General features: G+C 40.6%; 1 protein-coding gene across 1 annotated transcript in view; it reads left to right on the top strand.

Annotated features, from left to right (window-relative positions):
* The first annotated feature begins 1,228 nt into the window (after positions 1–1,228).
* The window catches only part of LOC309706580 (receptor-type tyrosine-protein phosphatase gamma-like), a 113,950-nt gene continuing 93,624 nt past the window's right edge, over positions 1,229–21,554 (top strand). Inside the window, exon 1 of the mRNA XM_082533240.1 lies at positions 1,229–2,367. Coding sequence (XP_082389366.1) covers positions 2,283–2,367 — 85 coding nt within the window. The 5' untranslated portion in view covers positions 1,229–2,282. The remainder of the gene's footprint in view (positions 2,368–21,554) is intronic.

Raw genomic sequence — 21,554 nt, 5'->3', positions numbered from 1 at the left:
AAGTAAATTGTCAGAACAGTATATTTAAAAAAAAAACAACAAAAAACAAACCAACAAACAACCCCCCCTCCCACTGCAGATGCAGTACATGTACTGATTGATTGATTGCATCTGTTCCACCTGTATTCAACTGAGAAAACTCACCTTACCAATAAAATGTTGATGAATGTCTGAAACATGGAGCTTGACCCATGATTGCAGCATAATTAGATGATTAATGTGGATGTGGTGATGCAGTGGTTAGTGGAAAAGGTTGTGGGTTCAGGGTTTCTGGTTGGCTGGGGCCTCTCTTTGTGGAGTAAGCATGTTCTCCCAGGGTATACCCTCTGGGTAAAGGACGTGCATGCTAGGTTGGGCTGTAAGTGTGAATGTGAGCATGAATTTTCTCTATATATCTCTGTGTTAGCCCTTTGATAGGCTGGCAACCTATCCTCTGCCCCACGTCCTATCCAAGACCCTGAACTGGATAAGCTGTTAAGAGGATGGATGGCTTGACGTTTATACATTCACACTAATGTGAGCCACAGTTAGCATCATCCTTATTTAGTATACTGTGTGATGTTCTTTTGGTTTAAGAAGATTGACCTCTTCACATAAGGGTCAGTGTGCTGGATCTATTGCAGAAGGTTTTTTTTTTTTTGGAGATTGCATGAGAAAACCAAAGAGGCAAGGGAACTGTTGCGTGATGTGCCAGAACAAGAAAGGGGAGGAAAAAAAATTTAATCGTAAACTTCTGTTCAGGTTAACTGCACCTGATCAGTGAGAATACAGTAGGGTCTGGAGTAACTGTCAACCACGATGGTGTTTTGCTGTTCACGTGGAGGTAGTGCAGCCTGGAGGATCATGCGAGGATGCCCAGGAGGCTGTGGGGGCTTTGAAAAGGTAGGCATTTTGGAGAGGAAGCAGATGGCCCACATTAAAAGCAAAGGGCCCTTGTGACTGTCCTCAATGGCCCTGCAGAGAACTGGGTAATTAAATGAGAAATTTAATCAGATTCCTCAAATTAAATGTCCAGCTGGATAGTTCTGCAAGAACACCACTGACTACACATTTACCTAAGGGAGTATCACCAGTGGATGCATAATTCTCCAATCAGTACACACTTGCACAAGAGGATATTCCAGGTGATGATTGCTGCTAAAGTATTCCATTCACAGTTCTGCCAGCAGGAGGCAAGGGGGCCCTCACTGCGCGGCCACAGAGGGGTCATTTTAATAATAGGACCTGAGAGGAAGCAACGAAACTGCGAGAGGACAGCATTGGTGGGGTGCAATCAGTGGAATTAGCCGGTTGGCTATTATGTTTTCCGCCTCCGCGCTTCAGATAGATATCTAACAACATTTCTGTTTGATGCAACATGTTTTGATGAAACACGTTTGTTTTTTTTTTTAATAAGAGGCAGTGGAGTGTCGCGTGGATGGTGGACATAAGCTCTCGATTTCTGAAGTCTTTCTTATCACAGCCACCCTAGACAGAAACCAGCTTCTGGGTCCGTTAGAAGTCATTTTGCATTCAGCAAATCCAAGAACCGCCTCCCCCCCGCGTCTTCTCCTCTCCCTTCTCAGCTCCCGCCCCGTGCAGACTCCCTCTCCCTCTCTCGCTCTCTTTTGCACACACGCAGCCTGTCCGGTAGGATGGGACCAGACCAGTAGCCACATATCCGTGCACGCCTGACCGCTAGTCTACTTCCTGGATGGAAGAATGGGACATTTCCAGCACCACTTTTCTGCTTCGGGCTTCGTCTCGCTGACGCCGCGGATAATCACTTAATAATGACCGCATGTAGTCAATATTATTCGATCACTTTTTTTTCTCTCCCCCCTTGCTTCTTCCTCCTGTAGTTAAATACCGCGATTGATCGCCGATTGACCTCGCTACACTTCGGGAATGTCGCTATCTGGAAGCCCGCAGCTGCACACACGGAGGAGTCCAACAACAGATTTTGAACTGTTTTTGCACAGCCATAGCGTGCGTAACGTTGTATTCCTCGAAGCTAAGAGCAGCCTGTGCTCAGACCGGAGGCGAAAAATTTTGTCTTTTTAAAAAAGGAAAAAAGGGGGGAGGAAGAAAAAGCAGTGACTGTGTCCTGACCGCCAACCATTACTTTGATGCTCTGCCTTCGTGGCCACTGTGCCAACTTCGTTTTAGCTTAGGTGGTGTGCGTGTGAGTGATTTCTGTCTCTCTCTCGCTTTCTCTGGTTGTTCTCTTTTTTTTAAAGAAGAAGAAAAAGACAAACTTTGTCACCCGTTGCCTTCTTGCTGCTCTCGATGAGTAGACTAACATGCGGAGAATACGGGAACCGAGTTACTGGTGGATTTTATCCTTAATGTTTTTAACCTTGCCCAAACACAAAGACTGTCAGCCTGGTAAGTACTCGCAAACACACGCGTTAGCTATCATTTTTATTCAGCCCAACTCCTCCGGTGCCTCGCGCTACAGTGTTAGTTTAGCTCCCCCTTTTCTTTTTTTACCCCCTCCCCTTATATTTTCAAGGGTAAACGGATAAAGGTTTTGCTTGTGGAGATGAAGGGTTCAGCTTAACGGTTTCAGGGCCGAGCCGAGTTCAACGTCCAGCCGCCGAGACGTTTAGCCTGCGTGATTTGTGTGCATGTTATTGATTAAGCAGCGAGACTATGGCGCAAAGTATCCCTGCGTTAACGCCACACTGAACACTCAAGCAGAGCCGGTTCTAGTCTCCGAGCTGCCGTTTGACCCTTCTCCCTCGTTAGCTGGCTAGTCGCACAGAGCGATTCGGGGTATATGAATGTATGGAAATGCACAATAACATTCCTGGAGGCACTCCTGTGGCTATACTTTATGCCCGGTGTTTCCACGTTGGTGTTTTTTCCCCCCTTCTAACGTTGGGTTACGAAGATTGATTTATCCGGGTGCCCTGCAGTTTTATCGCGGGGTTAATAAGTTATTTTACAGACGCACAGTAGTTGTGCTTTTAGTTTATGTGGCGGTATATTATGTGCTTTTCCTCGCTGTCATGTGCGTAGGTAGAGGCGAGGATGAGGACGATAGTTAGCGCTGTTGGTTCGTGGATGGATGTGCATGTATGAGAGGCGATTAATGCCACTGGAGTACGAATGCAGGTCTGGACTGTAGGCTGCTTGTCCTGTGCAAAAACAAAAGGAAAAGAGACAGGGATGACTAAATATTGACGTTTTTAAGCGTTTAAGGGGTTGTATCCGTTGCCACAGCTGTTTCAGCCACCCGTTCAGTATGTTTTATTAAATGTGGGAAAAATGACAAAATGTCATAGGTTGCTGAGTGTGGTGCAACACTGGGTCTTGTGGTGAAGCCTGTGTCCCTTTTTTAAATGTTGTTTTCCCACTCGAAGTGCTCTTTGTGGTTGGGGGGAGGTTGGACTTCATTTAGATTCAGGAATCACAGAGGAGGCCGGAGTGAAGGCTAATGCTGGGTTTGAGGTCAAATGTCAAAGGGATTGTGATTAGCTTTTGATTTATATCCCCTTTAAGATGGATCAAAACAATCAGTGGAATGACACACTTTAAGATATTGAAGGTTTTTTTTCCCTTTGTGCTTCATGGCCCCTCAGATTTATTGATAGGGTAAGGATGATATCTGTATTGTATACCAGGCCAAGAGTGACGTGGATTTTACAGTTAAAACAGCTGATGTAAGTTTTAAACACGTCTTATGTTTTAATTTTTTATTACGCTCCATTAAATTGTGATGGGTAGGGGGTTAACTAAAATCAGATTTTTCAGTGGTCAAACTGCAACATGAAAATATGTTTCTTAACAACAGCTGTATCTCTGGGAGTGGTGCATTGCAATTGTTTGGCACCTGTAAGCCAACATATGCCAAGACAGCTGCTCATAAATGAACGGATTGGACTAGAAGTAGGTATTGGACAACGAATGCATCTGTAAGCTGACACCAACATTTCAGTTTCCTGGCAATTTGATTTATGAGCGTCTCTTCTTCATCACTTCTGTTGTTAGTGCATTAACAAGTGGATAAATGTAAAGTGAACGAAATTCACCAGATAGTGGCAGCTAGCGGGGCAAACGAATCGGCTAATTGGCATGTTAATAAGGTTAACACAATAGTATTGAATGACTAACCACATAAATGAACACCATTCCCCTTTTTTCCCCTTTCAAATGTTTTTTTTTTTTCTTCAGTTACTCAGCTTTCATCATGAGGATAATTGGATAATTTTTCTACTGTATGATATTGTGAGCATTGTTACCCTTTTATTCCCATACTTAAAGGTATTTAAAGACACAGTACTAGGTGTCATATATCCGAAATGTAGTTTTTAGTGCTAGTGGAGTTATATGATTCTCATTGCCCAATTTGATACCATGGACAAAAAAAAGAGACAAACAAAATGAATATCCCTTGTCATTAAATATTAACTCCTTTATTTTAAAATCATTTCAAATCAATAAGATGGTGGTCAAAGACTGTTTATTTTAAAAATATTTACATTATATTTTATTTGATGGGATACAGACTGAAATTTAAGGATCGTTGCTGGGTAGCCTAGTAGCATCACAATGAGTTACAACAATAGTTACATTAGCTTAAGCATTTCTTTAATGTTAGCCATTGCAAACAGTTCAGTCTTATGAAATGTGGCAGATTTCACAACGGCAATGCCATCAGCCTCGAACATTTCAGGATCGCTACACAACCATGGATACTGCCTTTCTTATCAGCAAACTAGCTAGAGGTAGAGCACACTAGTTGCCATCTTTCACAGGTGGTTTTTGGTGTGCTTGTTGGGCTGGGGGTGTCTCCTTCTTCTTCAGTATGAAACAATGGGTTAGAACAGTTGTAGGTGGATTCTGCCCCCATCAGTTCCAGAAGAATTGCAGCCTTGGTACCTACGTTACGTAAAAAAAACAACCCCAAAACAAAACCAATGAGTAGCGTTGCCTTTTCAGAATTATTGAAAGATGTTGTAAGTATCGGTTCTGGTGACATCCCTGTTCTGTCTTTACAGATGTGGTTCGTAAACAGCTATTCAGAGATTTAAAAACCCATAAACAGACACATTTTTTTATAGATTCCACCATCATCTGTGCTGTAATACTTAAGCTGTTTACACATATGTCCTCCAGAAAATGTGGAAAAATCAGGGACAGGTGTGAACTTTTAAATATATGTAACACTCAAAAGGACGTTCTCTACATCAGATTTATTCCCAGTAGTGGAAAATGCACAGTTTGATTTTTGTCAAGGATAGAGCATACTTGAGGCAGGACACATGACAACCAACGATTTATGGAAATTCTTTAAACTGGCAGGGTAAAAACCATTTAATGATTTGGACATTTGCATTCGGCTCCCTTGGCGATGTCAAAGGTCAAAGCTGCTGTGCGTGCATGGAAATGGCTTCGCTGTACAAGCATATTAGTGTCTGTAACTGTTTAATGGATCCGCTCCTGTGGCACCAATCACCCTCTATAGAAAAGTAGCAGTGATGTAACACTTGAGAATGGTTCCTCTCTCTTGCCCCAAGATCCTTCAGTTCCACACTTCCATATCCTCATGTGCTCAGTTAGCTGTTTTATTAAGTAGTAGGCTAAAAAGGCCCCAATTTTCAGTGTCTTGAATATGGAATGCCATCAGGATACATCATTTCTAAATAGTTAAAACGGTTTCTTGTGTTTTGGCAATAGCCATACACCGGTACCAGCTGCACTTTCTTCCTCTCTTCTCCCTCCAACAGGGAGTTGACACATACACCATAGTGTCCACACGGTCCCACCTCCTCTCCCTTACTCACCGGCCTCTACATCTTTATGTATATATCATTCATTGAAATTCAAAAGTCCTTTGCCATCGTCAGCCCCGTGGTTTTACAAATGGCTTTGAATATCAGTTCCTGTGTCGTGACAACACTGTTGTTTCAAAAGACGGCATTAAGACCGCACCGGCTTACTGAGAAACCACCTGAAGTTGGGGGAGGATAAGGCCTCCAGTTTCTCTCATCTGTGTTCTTCTGCTATTCTTAGGCTGGTTTACAAAGACGTTACTGCCGAAGTTAACGTGAAAGTATGAATTTTAAAAGGTTAAGAGAAACTATTTGCTTAAAAAAAAAAAAGGATACAAGATTTAAACAAATGGCTGTCAGGGCCGATTTATTTTCATGATAACCTATGCGGGTTTTTTTCTTCTTTGGATACAAAGGCAGTTATGCATGTCTTTTCTCACTAATGCAAGCACCATGATTCCACCTCCACCCAAAATGTAATTCTCTTCAGTAAAACGGTGTATATAAAGACTTATAAGAAGATTATTTACTATTGTGTTTTTAAAAAAAGAAACTGTATGGTGTGTGGTTGGACTTGCACCTCTGCATCCATCATAGGAATTGCTCACTGGTAATTATAGAAATTCACTTAAATATGTGTGTAATACAGCCTTGCGATGCAGCTGTGGAATAATTGGTTACACAGGGGGGGAGAGGAGAAAGATAAGATAAGATAAGATAGAACTTTATTAATCCCTCGGGTGGGTTCCTCTGGGAAATTCGACTTCCAAAAAAAGCACAGCAACGACCGAAGTTACAGTTACAGAACTGTTATATATACACACACACACACACACACACACACACACATATATATATATATATATATATATATATATATATATATATATATATATATATATATATATATATATATATATATATATATATATATATATATATATACAGAGACAAATATAAATAAAATATACAAAGGGGATAAATAGAATAAATAGGAATAAAAAAATAAAAATACAAGTGAATTGCACATTTCAAGTATTGAGTCTATTGCACTGTTGACTATTTACAAAAAGTATTGCACAAGGTATTGTACAGTGAGGTGCAGAGGCACTACAGCTTAGTTGTTCCCCCCTCCTTTGTCCTCCTGTTTCCCCTCCCTCTCCCCTCCAGAGAGGAGTTAAACAGTTTGATGGCGTGTGGGACAAAGGAGTTTTTAAGTCTGTTAGTTCTTGTCTTGGGGAGAAGCAACCTGTCACTGAACAGACTCTTCTGGTTGTTTATGGCCGTGTGCAGAGGATGCCCAGCATTGTCCATAATGTCCAGCAGTTTCTTTAATGTCCTTTTCTCTGCCACTGTCACCAGAGTGTCCAGCTTCATGCCGACCACAGAGCTAGCCCTCCTGATCAGTTTCTCCAGCCTGGATGAGTCCCTCTTTGCTGTGCTGCTCCCCCAGCACACCACAGCATAGAAAAGTACTCCAGCAACCACCGACTGGTAAAACATCCTCAGGAGCTTCCTGCAGATGTTAAAAGACCTCAGCCTCCTGAGGAAGTACAGTCGGCTTTGGGCTTTTTTATACAGGTGCTCTGTGTTGCATGACCAGAGAAAGGACCTTTTAAAAGATTTAAAAAATAACCATGTGCGGCTTAATGGATGTTTTCAAAGGTATTGAATTGTAAAAATGACCCTTTTCAAATAACATCATTGTTGCCTGCTGCAAATAGAATAGTACCGAGCAAACAAATTATTAATCTAATTAATGAGGTCCTGATATACCGCTGGGCCAGCAGGATGCCAGCTGTCTGGACATCACTGAAGCTGGCAACAGCATCATTATCATCAAGGTCCTCGGTATTTTTAATATTTTTTTTTCTGGCTAGCTGGTTCAATATGTACAGTACTGACACTGCGTCTCAAAACGGACTCTCGTGGTTTTTAAATAGCATCAGTAACATATGCTCATTCTCAATCTTTGATGGGCTCAGCGCAGTGTTATCTGTTGTCTCTCCACCAGCTGCCTGTGCCACCCACTAAATGCTCCGATGGGGAAACATTGCAACTGTAATCACTTTTCACTTGTGTGCAGTGTGCAGATAACTCGCTGTTTATCCCTTTGCTAGTGATGCTCATCCTTTGCTTATTGCTTTTAAATTTAATGACTAGCTTATCTGTCATTCTAATTAGAGTTTTTGGGGGGGGGGCCTTAAAACAAGAACGCAGTATTGTTGGTAAAAGTATTTGAACCGTGATTGTTTGAACTACGAGGGAGCCAACTTAGCAACCGGCAACCATTGTGGTGTGCAGAAAGCACCCCAGCGTGTAACCTCTAACTGATCATCTGTGAAAAATGTTCCTCATTTACCTGTGAAATGAGCTACCTTTTTATTATTCCACAGTTTCATGTAGAATTTGTACTTGCTATTAAGAGTCAGTTTTGTTTATGCGGCAGCACAGTTGGAGTAATAGGACAATTATGTTAAATGCAGGACATTTAAAGGACATTTACTTTTTTTTTAAAAGAAGCTGTTACTTTAAAGGGATGTGAGGACAAATGAGACTGACTTTCACAAACATTTGAGGAATCGTGTCAGTTTTAAGATGAACATTTCTTATGCATGAATATATTATATATACTTTTCAGTTTTAGTGCTAATATTGCACACACAGATCTTGTGCCTGTTCTCTGTTCTATTTCGGTTCTGTTCTGTTTTCTATTCTAGAAGCGTTTGGTCATGTACTGAAAATACCAGACATACGTTTTCTGTGCGCCTGGAATAGTCATTGTGAAATGAAATTGAAAGGCACTCCATCATATTCTCATATGTGAAAATAATTCCAAGAAATGCTGAAAATCCAATCAGGGCGCAAGATGAACTTTCCCCGTCCTAGCACTGGTGCTGCCAACTTTCAGTGAGTCGCCCCTGCGCGTGATTTCATTTGGTGCAGTGTGGTTAGTCAGCCTTATGTGCTGTCCTAATTGGTCTAATTTTTCACTGATGTAAAGACTGACAGTGACTCAGGACTTGATATTTGCGAAGCACTTTAATCTCTGGGCTAGGTTTCGGTGCCACAAGCACTGGCGGGCAAAATTGGTCATTTTCTATTATATAAATTGTTACATTTAGATGCATATAAAACGAAGCGTGTACTTTAGTAACCATTGAGAGGGATTGGGTGGAGCTCGGTGTTTTGAGCCATTTAAAAGTGAGATTTTATGTAAAGGTGCAGTTGTAGCCTGAGGTTTTTGGTTCCATGTTTTGGCAGCTGGTCCCGTGAGCCTGCATAGTAGTGCATTTGAATCCCTCCCTTTGAAACTGAAACTCCTCAGATTTATAAGAGAAGAAAGTGAAGACAAGAGCAAAATGGCAGTGTGGAGTCCATGGTGTGTTTCAGCTCAGTGTGAGAGGATGTACTTCTTGCTTCCCGTTTCACCTCACGAGAGTGTGTCAGCTCATTGTTAAAAATTTAGAGTTGCCTGCAATGGACAGGCAGTATGTATAGACACATGGCATTCCACTTGCACACTGCTTCGCAACTACTTTGCTACCACTTGTGATTATTTTCTTCTTCAGTGGCTCAGGGGTGTCTTGCTGCCAGCCCCTGCACCCGGTCAGTTTTATAAACCCCCAAATTTTATAAGTCAGGCCTCCCTTTCGATTTCTACATCCTCCTCTCTCTCTCTCTCTCGTTCTACTTCTTATTGTACACCTTTTTTTTTCCTTTTAAACTTAAATGGCTATTGACCGCTTCATCTTTTGAACACAGTAACAGCTAAATGCACTGTTTCGTGTGTCATTGTGTCAGTGTGCTCACACTGGTTATGAAAGTGTAGGCAGGGAGAGGGCCGGTAGGGAGAGGCCAACTGAGCTAGTGAAGAATAACCACAGTGACAAGCGCTGTAGCTGTCAGTGCCAGAGAAGCACCAAACAGGCCTAAGATTATCCAGGGTTTTTCCTGCATAGGAAAACAGCAACAACAAAAACATACGAGCACCCACCAAAGAGGTTTTGTCCTTGTACCAAAAAAACAAACAAACAAACAAAAAAAAAAAAAGCCCACACCAAGGACTGGCATGAAAACTATTTCAACCATGTTTTTTTTTTTTTGTAAGGTACTCCAGGCTCATTACCATAACTATATGCTGAGCAGTCATGCTGAAGTGTTTAATCACCACCTGGTGCTTGTGCATTTTAAGCTGGGGTGACCCTGTCCTGATGCACACATGTAACTAGGTTTATGTTAAATTGGCTCAATCCAAAAAAAACCCCATCCAACACTGGACACGCTAATCTTGACAAAGCTATTCAGAGGAAGCTAATGACTCAGTCCTATGAGTAAAACTAGGAGGACAGCATCCTTGTTGCATCTACAAAAAAAGTAAAAATAAAAATAATAAATGGTTGGATGGTGATTGTATTAAGTTAAAAATATTTCCCGTTCTCTGACCACTTGAAAATTGTGAGGACTATAATGGTTGTCCAGAGTTTGTTGATGTTGCACACTCACAACCACTTTTGATTGCAAGCTGGTCGACCAGGTCGCCTGAAAGGAGACGATATTTCTACAAACAGTTGCCATCTCACTTGGACTGACTGCAATCACTCTGAGATTGTAGAAGGTTTGCAAATACTGGCTGTCTAAACTATCAGTGCTCACAGATTACCAACATTTTTATGTTAAAGTGTGCTTTCTCCTGTGGAAAAGTACCAGCACTAACACACTGTGTGCATTCTGAAGCAGAAAAGCTTTGCTTCTTCTCAAAGAACGAGCAAGCAAAAGACATGTTTACATTTAGAGCTCCCCCCCTACACATTGTTTAATCAAACATGTTGAATGTGTTTCCTTACTTATGGTTTATTAAGTAAACTGGTTTGTTTAATAAAAAGATAATGTGGGTTTCAAAGCCCGCATTATCTGCGTTCCTGGTTGCTGGGGTGTTTCTCTTCTCTGCCTTTTTTAGGGACGTTATTGTTGATTAACTACCAGCTGTCAATCTGTGGAATCTGCTCATTAAGTGATGACTTATTGACCTCGTTTCTGGGTCCAAGCTGCTTCTGAGTTGGAGGAGGCTTTTTAATGTTGGATTTTTTTTTTTTTTAAAGTGTGCTGCAGTGCTTTGTCTCTTGTGTTTTGAGTAGACACGAGCCCTCTAAAACTACTCAGTTGTCATTCTCAGCCTCTACAGCTTTTTATTAGCACTCTTCATGCGCAGCATGTCTTTAAGCTAAATTTTTTAAAAACACAGGGTGTACACCACAGCCTGTGTTCTCTCAGTGTCCCATGCGCACACGTTTTCCTTTTAATCTTTAGGAAAGAATCACTCTCTCGCCAAATTAAGATGACATTAAGCTTAGGATCAGAACTTTTATATAGCAAGTAATCCAAACCATGCAGCATCGTATTAATGACTAACCTTGTGTTGTGAATGGGGTCATCTTAGTTTTCTTGTCTGAATTTTTCATTTTATTCTTTCATTAATTGTCTCTGTCAATCAGGAATCCATGTGTACTTTCGTTGAGACTGTATTAATCCTCATCCTGTGTTTTTCTCAGGCTAATATAAATATGATAGCCACCAGGTAGCAGATCATTATTTCAACTGGACCAAATTCGCTAACCCTTTAAATAACACTGTTTTTAGTTCACCGTCTTCATTGCTCTGTTTAACAAGTGCCATATACATTTGCTGTTTTTTGAAAAAGAAATCCTTTAGTCACGACTTGGTATACCATTGTTTGATGTTAGTTAGCTAAAACTCAGAGGAGAATTGCCACACTGCAGAGCATCTCTGAATGCACAGCAAATCGAATCTTGATGTAGTTGGGCTACACCAGCAGAAGACCACACTGGGTGCTGTCCCGGTCAGCTAAGGGCAGGAAGGATGTGTTACAACAGTGAAGAATAGAGGAATGGGTCTGACAGGTCTGTTAGTGCTGCAACATTTAAATGTGTAGAGTCAGAATTTAATCTAAACAGCATAAAAACCTGAACCGTTATGGATTTGTATCAACGGTTCAAGCTTCTGGTGCTGTGAGGGATATTTTTCTGGCACACTTTGGCCACTTTAGTACCAGCTGAGCATCATTTAAATAGCACAGCCCTACCTAAGTTGTATTGGTGACAATGTCCATCCTTTTATGCCCATCTTGTGATGGCTGCTTCTAGCACGCCATGTAACAAAGCCGGTATTGTCTCAGACTAGTTTCTTGAACATGACAATGAGTTCACTGTATTCTAATGGCCTCCACAGTCACCAGATCCGAATCCAATAGAGCACCTTTGGGATGTGGTGAAGCAGGAGATTTGCATCGTGAATGTGCAGCCGACAAATGTGCAGCAACTCTGTGATGCTATCACATGAATGTGGGCCAAAATCTCCGAGGAATGTTTCCAAGCACATCGTTGAATCTGTGCCATGAAGAATTGAGGCAGTTCTGAAGGCAAAAGGGCGTGCAACCCGTTTCTAGAAAGGTTTACCTAATAAAGTGTCTGACTGTAGATCTGAGTGCCAAGGCCAACTCTTGTCCACTCGATACAGCTTCATCGATTTGCAGTTGTGCCACGGCTCTTTTATGTCTCTGTAGTGCTTAATGTAAGTTTCAGAAATGGAGCATCATCGAGCACTCTGTTCTTAGCAACTGCATTTCCAATATTGTTGTCAGTTGCTTTGGGATTTCCTTTTGTTTTACAGGCGTATTGAAGACACATTTGCAGCTCATTTAAAATTGATGTGGCTGGAGACAATTTGTGACTGTTTTACTTCTATTTATTACTTCCACTCCTTTAATTGGAAGTGTGACTGCAGCGTTCCTTCTCCTCCCACAAAAACCGGAGGAAAATTAATAAGAAAAGAGAAGCGTCATTAAGTATGAATTTAATTGTTTCTTATAAATATAGGCATCTCCCCCCCCCCCAACATTTTCTGTCTGGCAGAGACTGATCTGGTGTAAAAACACAGCGGAAAGGCCTTGTGTATTTGAGCTCACTGGCTTCCATTGACATTGAGGGTGAGATTGCCCTGCCTGAAATTGCAGGAATTAATATTGAAGTGGAGAATTTCAATATGAGCTCAACGTTCTGGGAAGAGTGTTTATTTTATAAGATAATTACTGTAATTTGATATTAATGGTGATTAAACTGTTTATTTGTGTAACTTATGTTAATCAAGGCAATCAGTCATCACTTCATTACTTGGTGCGTGTATGGTTGACTTCCCTCACTCTTTCAGCCAAGATACTCGGAGCTGGTCACAGTAGCATTTTAATCATTTAGAATGACTCACGGCCACTTCACTCCAAATCATTTCATTTGTCCTAGCAACACCCGACGATGCACGCGCATACACATATGCACGCATACACACACGCGCACTGGAACGGACCAGGCGGGTTTAAAAGAAAGGGGGGAAAATGCTGCCGGGGAAACTCGTGTACTTATTTCTTGTGCTTCATGACAATAGTGATTAATGTCCAGGCAATAACGCACTCTCACCGAAGGACATCTACTGCTGCACTGGAGGACTTGGCTATATCAATAAATGTCCTGTGTCCTTCCGTCGCCGTGTCCTCTTTCCCCTTTAAAAAAAATAAATAAAAATCTTGCCTCGACGTGATACCGTGTCGGCTTTACTTACAGCTGAACTGTCTGTCAGTGTTGCCCTGTGGAGAATGGAAACAATGGGGCTTTTTTTTTGTGCTGCTTAGTGTTGTGTGTCAACAGACCATATGTATTTCCTTTGTGCACACTTGGTGTGTTTCTCTGCTCTTTTTTTTTTTATTATTATTTTTTTAAAATGTGGGTTACATTCAAGATTGTCTTTTTCTGAGGCGAGGAAAAAACAAATTCAAAAGTAGGCTATCTCCTCCACGAGGCTCATTTTCCCTGTCATGAATTATGGCGACAATCACTGAAGATATAGGATTAGGCGGTGCATGTTTTATCAAGCTCAGAGTGCTTGGCAGAATGCAAAATAAGCTTGTTGAATGAGAGTCAAGGTGTGTGTGTGTGTGATGAATTACATTTTAACCTTTACATAAATTATATTCTTGTTATCGTGAGCAACTATAGAAAGCCAGCGCGACATTTTTCTTTTCTTTTTTTGCTAGTTCAAATTTAGGTCACGGCAGGACTTGTGTATGAAATTGTACGCATCATTCAGCCTTTGACCTTCAACGAGATGGGAAAGTGTTTTATTTGAATGGAAGAGCAAATGAACATTAACATAAGCTTGACATGGTGCCACGTTAGTCTGATTGTATTATATAGCCATCACATATATATATATTATATATGCCTTCATTTTCATGATTGCTTTTATGGAGCACCACGACTACAAAAATCAAAGCCATAAGTAAATGACTTAATGAAAACGATTCCATTAGAGGCAACACAAACTGTTACACGTAATTGTGGGCATTCTTGATTTATGACGTAAAATTTTGGTATTGTTTATTTTGCCCCGTTTTTACAATGTTGACTCCCGGAAACCTATTTGTTTAAGGAGTTTGAGCTGGCTCGGCGCCCCTTGTGCTTTCATCTGACCCAAATCTTTTTGGGCAGACAATCGCCATTGTTGTAATGATGATTAAACTCCTTAAGTTAACACCTTAACAGATGAGTCCCAAGGCTCTTTCCTTTGGGTTGAGAATGAGATCGATGTTCTTTTCAGCCAGAAACCAACAGGTAAAAGGTTCAGGGTAATTGGGTTTTTAACCATCTTCTACTGTGGTGGTCCTAAGCCACTTTTAGGTACATAATATATCATTATTCATGGCCTGCTTTTGGATGTTTCACTCATTCACAAAATGGATATTGTAAATAAGTACCATAGGCTGCTAGTGGGGAAAATTTGGTGTTGGTTAATTTCAGGGGATTCCTGGGGAGAAGATCTGCTGAGTTGGAGCCTTTTTTAAGTCAGACCAGGAGTTTAGAGTCTACGCTATCGATCCTGTTGACACGCTTCCCTATGGGGAATGCAAATGTTTCTGTACTTCAACACAAACACTCCTGGTAGTAGGACCCTAATTAACTAGGGATTTGAATACCGTGGCCTTTACGTTTGACATTTCCATATTTCAGAAAGATACTGTTTTATGCTTCCTCAACAAAGACAACTCTCATATTCACCAGACAGTAAAATTTTATGACAACACAGTAAACAGCTGAATTTATCGAACATTTATCAAAACCAAAAAAGGAGGAAAAAAAAAAGTCCTTCTGTTTGAACCCTGGATAGTTTGAGCTGCGCTGTCGCACAAATTCTCGTGTGTTCGCTTATCTGTCAAACACCGGCATAAACTGAAAGTGTGATAGCTGCTCCGTGTTATTGTCACAGCTAATCTAAGCCTAACAACACACGTGTTTACTGAAGCAGAGCAGATCCATCCCAAGGTAACCACTAATCACTCAGGGATTGCAGAGATCATCTGTCCCCACGCTTAACAGCCAGCGTCAAGCAGGTGGGAGCTAGCAACCACTCTGCTGCTTCAGCCTCTCAGATCTCAAGACAATCATCTGTGTTGCTGTAATGTTTAGAATTAAATGCTTTGAATAGGCCTTATGGTACCAGTAACATTACTGAGTGTCTTCTTGTTAAAGTGGAAGTTGCCGCTTTGAGATAAAAGGTTAATCATGTATTTAAGCATGTGAATATTCTCTGAATAGACTGACTAAAGTACTTTTTCCAATAAGCATGATGGCACTTAGGGGGTATTCAGCTTACTACTTGCAAGGCTCACCATTTTGCTGAACTCCACCACCATATTTGAAGGGTAGCAGTGTAGTGGTGGTGGAGCAGCAATTAGTTGCTTCATAAATTTGTCAATAGATGGAAAAATGACAATATTTAGAGAGATGATGGCAAACACTGCCCAGTTTCCAGCTTTATAAATATACTGGGATGGTTGTCATTCGTGCTTAAGGGATGCTGATGAAATATATCTTAACATAATCTAAAGATGTCAACTTGGAATTTGGCACATGCAGCCACTTTCTGGACCATATCATTCGGTCATAAGAACTGCAACTAAATGCCTGTGCGAGCTGGCTCTAATGCTGTTTGATTAGAATCATTACCTTGAGTCACAGCCAAGTACCTCTCAATTGAATGCTGTTTGTTTTTGCCTGCTCTTTTGTGCTCTGAATCTCTTGTTTATCAGCCTTAAATAGCTTTTTCTACATGTAGATTACATCCGTGCCATGTTGGTTTTAGTGAGTCTGCTGTAAAAAGTCTATGGCGGTCTTTTGATAGACTAACATTGAATGAACAGAAAAGTGCCAATGATTAGGCACCAAAATCACCAAGCTGGTGTATATGAAAACAAGGCCAAAAAAAAAAAAAAGAGTGAATGTCGAGGAGCTGTTATGAGCAGATGTCCTCATTTGTCATGATTGATATGTTGGCATAGATGACTGGTGCTTTAACAGTCTTGTAATCCCTTTTGGCTAATTAGCGGCCACCCTATTGCAGCATGCCACTCGGATTCCTGTGTAATACCTCCCAAGTTAATCAGCATTTATATATTGTTTGGACCCGTTATGCTTTAAATTTAAGATTTAAGATCGCGGATAAAAAATAAACTGCTTTGGATGCTGAGCCAGTAAGGGGCCACTTTAGAATTCATTAGCTTTATTGCCATTCCCAATAAAACTACAGGTAGTTCTAAGGGTATCTTTTTATTTTGATTTTTCTGAAATTATCTTAGAAATTTAAAAAATTTAATTTCAAAGCCAAAATCAATCAGTTTGTAATTACTGGAAACAAGCACTGCAGTTTTGCAGTTAAATGGTAACAATGGGAACAGAGAACTGAGGACGTCTCAATGTGAGGGAAAAATTAAATTTTCTAAAGCATGTTATTTCTTGGAAATTAGCGCATTACAAAGTGACATTAGATGAATGTGACCAAAGCATGCATCACGAAATCTACGGGACAAGTCTGACCCTATCATGCAGGAAGTTTAAGTAAGAAAACTTGTAATTGGAAATGCTGTTCAATGGCTGCATGGACTCGTCAGTGAATGGGCTAATGCACACTTCCTGCTGTAGCAAACCAAAGTTTTTCATTAGGATTATTTTACTATATAAAGAATACATTGTAGCGCAGCAGCAGACTGATACACTGAATATTTGAGGAAGTGCACGATGGTTGTTGTACACCGCATGCAGGGTGGGGTAAAAACCTAATGAACTGCAAATAGTCGACACTGCATACTAGCGAGGCTACTGGAGAGAGCGTTGGAGATGTATCAAGTGCATTGCACTTCATGGTTTTATTTATCGTTTCTAAATTCAGCCTTCAAGTATTGATTAGAGCCCAACATCAAAAAGCATTTAAAGGGGGAAGGAGGAGGTCTGACTGCTTGTATGGCCCCAGGCAGGCATACAAAGTCTGTTTGGAAGTGATGCAAGGCCCTATGCAGTTGCTATTATTTATGGTTAACATTGAGTCATTTGGCTAGCAACTTGAAGGTTGGGTATTTTTCATCGGTGCTAGGCACATTTCTACAGGTATTTGATTTAGTTCCAAACTATTTAATGAATTTCGGACAATATTTTTCAAATTGACAATTGTTTTGTAGATGCTTGTCTTTAAATCATCCTCGTGAAGCTATGCCAACATACATTTTCATGCTAGGTTGTCCTACAGTCACTGCGATCAAATATCTGGCCTGGTGGTGTCGGTGTCATGCTCCTAGATGGACCCATTTATATTACCAGTAATCAAGCATCACCATTCAGGAACACCAGTAATGTGCGAGGAGTGTAATGCATCCACCAGAGGCAGCTGAATTTATTTCAGAATCAATAACTAGACAATTCATGCAGGGCTGCACACTGTGTCCTGAGGAATGACCTCATAAGCTCTTGGCACTTAAGTGATCCAATTGCCACATATTGAAAATTGAAAACTCACTTTACACAGTAAATTTTCTTGACACTGTCAGAGCTGTTATGTCCAGTCCTGCCACTGTGTGTGGAGGCACATTTGAGGATGCTTTATTGTAGTCCGTGAAAGGAACAAGCTATAGCTGGTCTAGTAAAGGTCGCAGGCCTGAATTTGTTTTAATCTTGTTAATGGTTTTCATCAGAAGCCCTGATGCACTCAATCAGTGAACACTCTGGCTTCTTAATGCACTTAATTCACTGTACTAGCTTTGCCCTATAGATTTGCCTTGTAGATTCAGCCTGGTTGTAAGTGGCAATGTTAAACACCGAATCCCCCACAGGAAGCTGTCCAATTTTAATTCGCAAGAGCCAGCTTTGGTCAGACAATAGAACAGTTCTATTCTTTACCGGCATCTAATGAGTAGAGAATAAATGTCAGGATGTGTACTTTGTTCTTTTTTTCCCCCTTTTTTTTCCATTTTCAAGGAAGCCTAAATACACTGGAGACTTTCATCTAGACCTTTTCGCCCACATGCGTTATCAAAGTCTGACATTTGATGTACTGCGTTTCTCACTTATTTCTTGTGGTAAAAGGTTTAACACATGACACACTGCACTGCTCAGGCCTCATCACCTCTAACTTGTATAATATTAAAACGCAAGTGACACAGATGTTCACAGTATATCTTTCTAATTGGCGAAAAACTGCTAGGAATGCATGCGCATAAACTGCGAGCTTTGATTATAATGAGATGGCCTTACCCAGTTTTCGCCCGAGAAGTTTACAGACAAGACTGCAGAGCAAGTGTGGCATAATGAGAAAGTCGAGTAGGCCTCCTTTGCCCTTCCTCCTATTCAGCTTGCTTTGTTGTACAGGTTTCCTAATGAAACACAAACAAAAAATGTTTTCTGTTTGGGAGGCGGTCCATAATGCACACAATGCTCACCGTCGTGTGCGTTTTGATAGCTTTCGTATACTCGTGCGAGCTGCGAGTTTTTGTCTCTTCACCATCTCTGCCCGTCTCTCCAACTCGGCGTGGAGCCGCGTTTTAGGCTTTCAGCACTCTGTGTGGCATTGACAAAACAGCCATGTACTGAATGTACGGCTGCACTTCCTGTCAATTAACATGATGAACACGAAGCTAGATGGATCTGGACATGTTAACAGATATGCTAATATGCATTAAAAAAAAAGAGGTGTCAAGGGAAATTTTGGAAATTTCAGTCGCGGAACAATTTTAGCACCAGACTAATGGGCTTAATTTTACTGTACTACAACTACATTTCTCTTGCCCAAGGATGTCGGTGTCCTTGTTGCTGAAGCTGCTCATTTGCTTTTAGCTGTGTAGCTCTAAATATCTGCATTGGGATTATATTTGTTGTTTTATTATTTCTGAGTTTGATGTCTTAGCCCTAAGGCCTGGCTCCCCGTGCGCCATATCTTTGGCTGATCTTGGCAGTTCTCGTGTTCCTGAGGTCTTGGTGTGACCGCTTCCCGAGGAATGAGAAACACATGATCTCACAAGATCAAACTCCACTTATTTTTCTCTGCTTCACAGTCAGATTGCCGACCTTGTTTTTACCACTGTGGCTTGATGTGGAACTATGCACCGTGCGCTGCGGATAGACTGAGGTACTTGGCATATCAAATAAAAAAAGAGCCATTTGAAATGTACGTGTGTTTGGCGAAAAGATATCCGTTAAACAGAAAGTGAAGCAGATGTCCTTCCATTTGACAGCAGCTGTCTCCTTCAGAATACACATTTCCCTTTTATATAGATAGAGATTTTGCATGCGCGAGTCTAGCCTTTTAGACACTCATGATGCCTGTAAAAACGCAGCTCGCTTCTCGTGAGTCTGAATTCAGGCAGAATAATGTAAAAGTTGTTTAGGCTGTAGTTTGTCTAATTAGTACATTTAATTATATGCATTCTCTCTCCCTCTAATTAGGGGGATGGCTGAGAAAATGGGGGCGGGTGAAGTGAAGCTTCCCTCTCCCACAACAACTACTGTCAAAATGTCTGTATGTCGCTGTGTGAATCTAAAGCAGGACAAATGTGGAGGAGAATATGAAAAATGGATCAGTGCTGACGCACTCGTTGGACAGTATCCACTTCATTCAAACACATCGGCGCATCCATTAGGGGCTATGACGGTGATGCAAAATACCTTGCTCAAAGTGCGCACTTTTCTGGGATGTTATTGTTGCCAAAAGGTGTTTTTCTTATCGCTCTCTCTTTTTCTTTTTCTTTCCTTCTTTAAAAAGCTCCTGGTGAAATGGTGAGGCAGACACACACTATGGTAATGAAATGGTGCAAGTGAGCCAAGTTGTTTTTCCTTTGATAATTAAGTTGAAATAAACAGGCATATTAGGGTAGGGTAACATCGGGGATGCTACAGGGATTGGAACAAGCCTTTCTCAGTTTTTAAAGCAACAATTCTCCCCATAATAAAATGCATATCTTTCCCCCCTAGCCTGTGATGCTAGTTATCCATTTAGATTGTGACAATGCAAGTTCCCCAGCTTCGGAGAGATCAGCTGCAGAGATTATTTCTCTTGAATATAAAGGAACTAAATGCCTCGTGATGCTCGGAGCAGTAAAAACTCAGCAGCAATCGCTTTCCAGAAATAATGACCTGGTTACTCAAACAATCTACCGAGCTAGTGCTGTTTTCTTCCCATCACCTGATAACCTGCTCCCAAACTGTTCGATGTAAAAGGATTTAGCAGGATATATGGCACCGTAGGCTACAGGGAAAATTAAGTAAATTCAATTTTTGTTATGAACTGTCCCTTTAAGGTTAAGTTGTTGGTAAGAGAGTGCTTAAATCGCTGCAGCCCTTGATCATTTGTTTCTCTTATGTTCAAGAAATCCCATGGAGAGGCCAGTGTTAAATTGATCCTACTAGCAAATATAGTCTCAGCTTTCAAAGCATGATGTTGCATATTGCAGCATAGTTTTGTCAAAACTAATTAAAAATACATCAATAAGCCACACTGTTGTTGTTTCGTGACTTATTCTCATTATTACCACGAACACGGGCAGTTTATTTTACGTCAGACCCGCATACACTGTCCTGCTGGAGTAAATATTAGCGAACAAAATCTGTGACTGAAAATAGCTCTGGACTAATATGCTGTTTCCTCCTGTTAATGACTCAAGTTTGCTGAAAAACTTGAGGTGTTTTGTGTAATTGGTTTGTTCTCAGCAGGTAAAGCCTGAAATGCTAACATACAGAGTCGGTGCTTTAGAGGGTTTGGTGTTTTTATGGGATTTGCCTTTAATGGCTAAAATATAGAATATTGACAGGTTTATATTTTAAAGCCAAACGCTGCCACTGAGGTTCGAAACAAATGATAGACTACCCGAAGGCTCTCCATGTACTAGTACAAGTACATTTGATCTTTATTTTTACGTTAGATGAAACCAAAACACATCATGAAAAACGGGCCTGGTCGTCTATTTCTGGAAATCCATTTTTAGATTATGAAGCATTATCCTCCTTTTTTTTTTTTTTTTGAGCACTAAATGAAACTGCATGACTTGGGTTTGTGTGGATTTTGTTTTTAAATATCATCTGGCAGGGTTTTCTGTTATGGATAGCTAAGAGTCTCAAAATTAAATAATTTCATAATTAAATATGCTGTTAATTAAATAAAATTGCTTAATGAACCATTGACCAATTAAAATATTGATATTTTATTTTTAATAAAAACATTTTTTTAAGTAATACTAATAATAATTACATAAATTAAGAATTTCCAATATTTAAAAATATATGTTATGCCTGCTGTGCTGCATTGCTTCATGAATCTATTTCATGGGTCAGCTATCAAAGTTAGGGGACTTTGCCGGGGAATCAAGTGGACACTATGCCTTTTAGTTAATTTAAGTTTCTCAATATCAAG

The sequence above is a fragment of the Aulonocara stuartgranti genome, assembly GCF_965226115.1.
Source record: "Aulonocara stuartgranti genome assembly, chromosome: 5".
Taxonomy (NCBI): domain Eukaryota; kingdom Metazoa; phylum Chordata; class Actinopteri; order Cichliformes; family Cichlidae; genus Aulonocara; species Aulonocara stuartgranti.
Note: the sequence above shows the minus strand (reverse complement) of the source record. Positions and strands in the feature narration are given on the sequence as shown.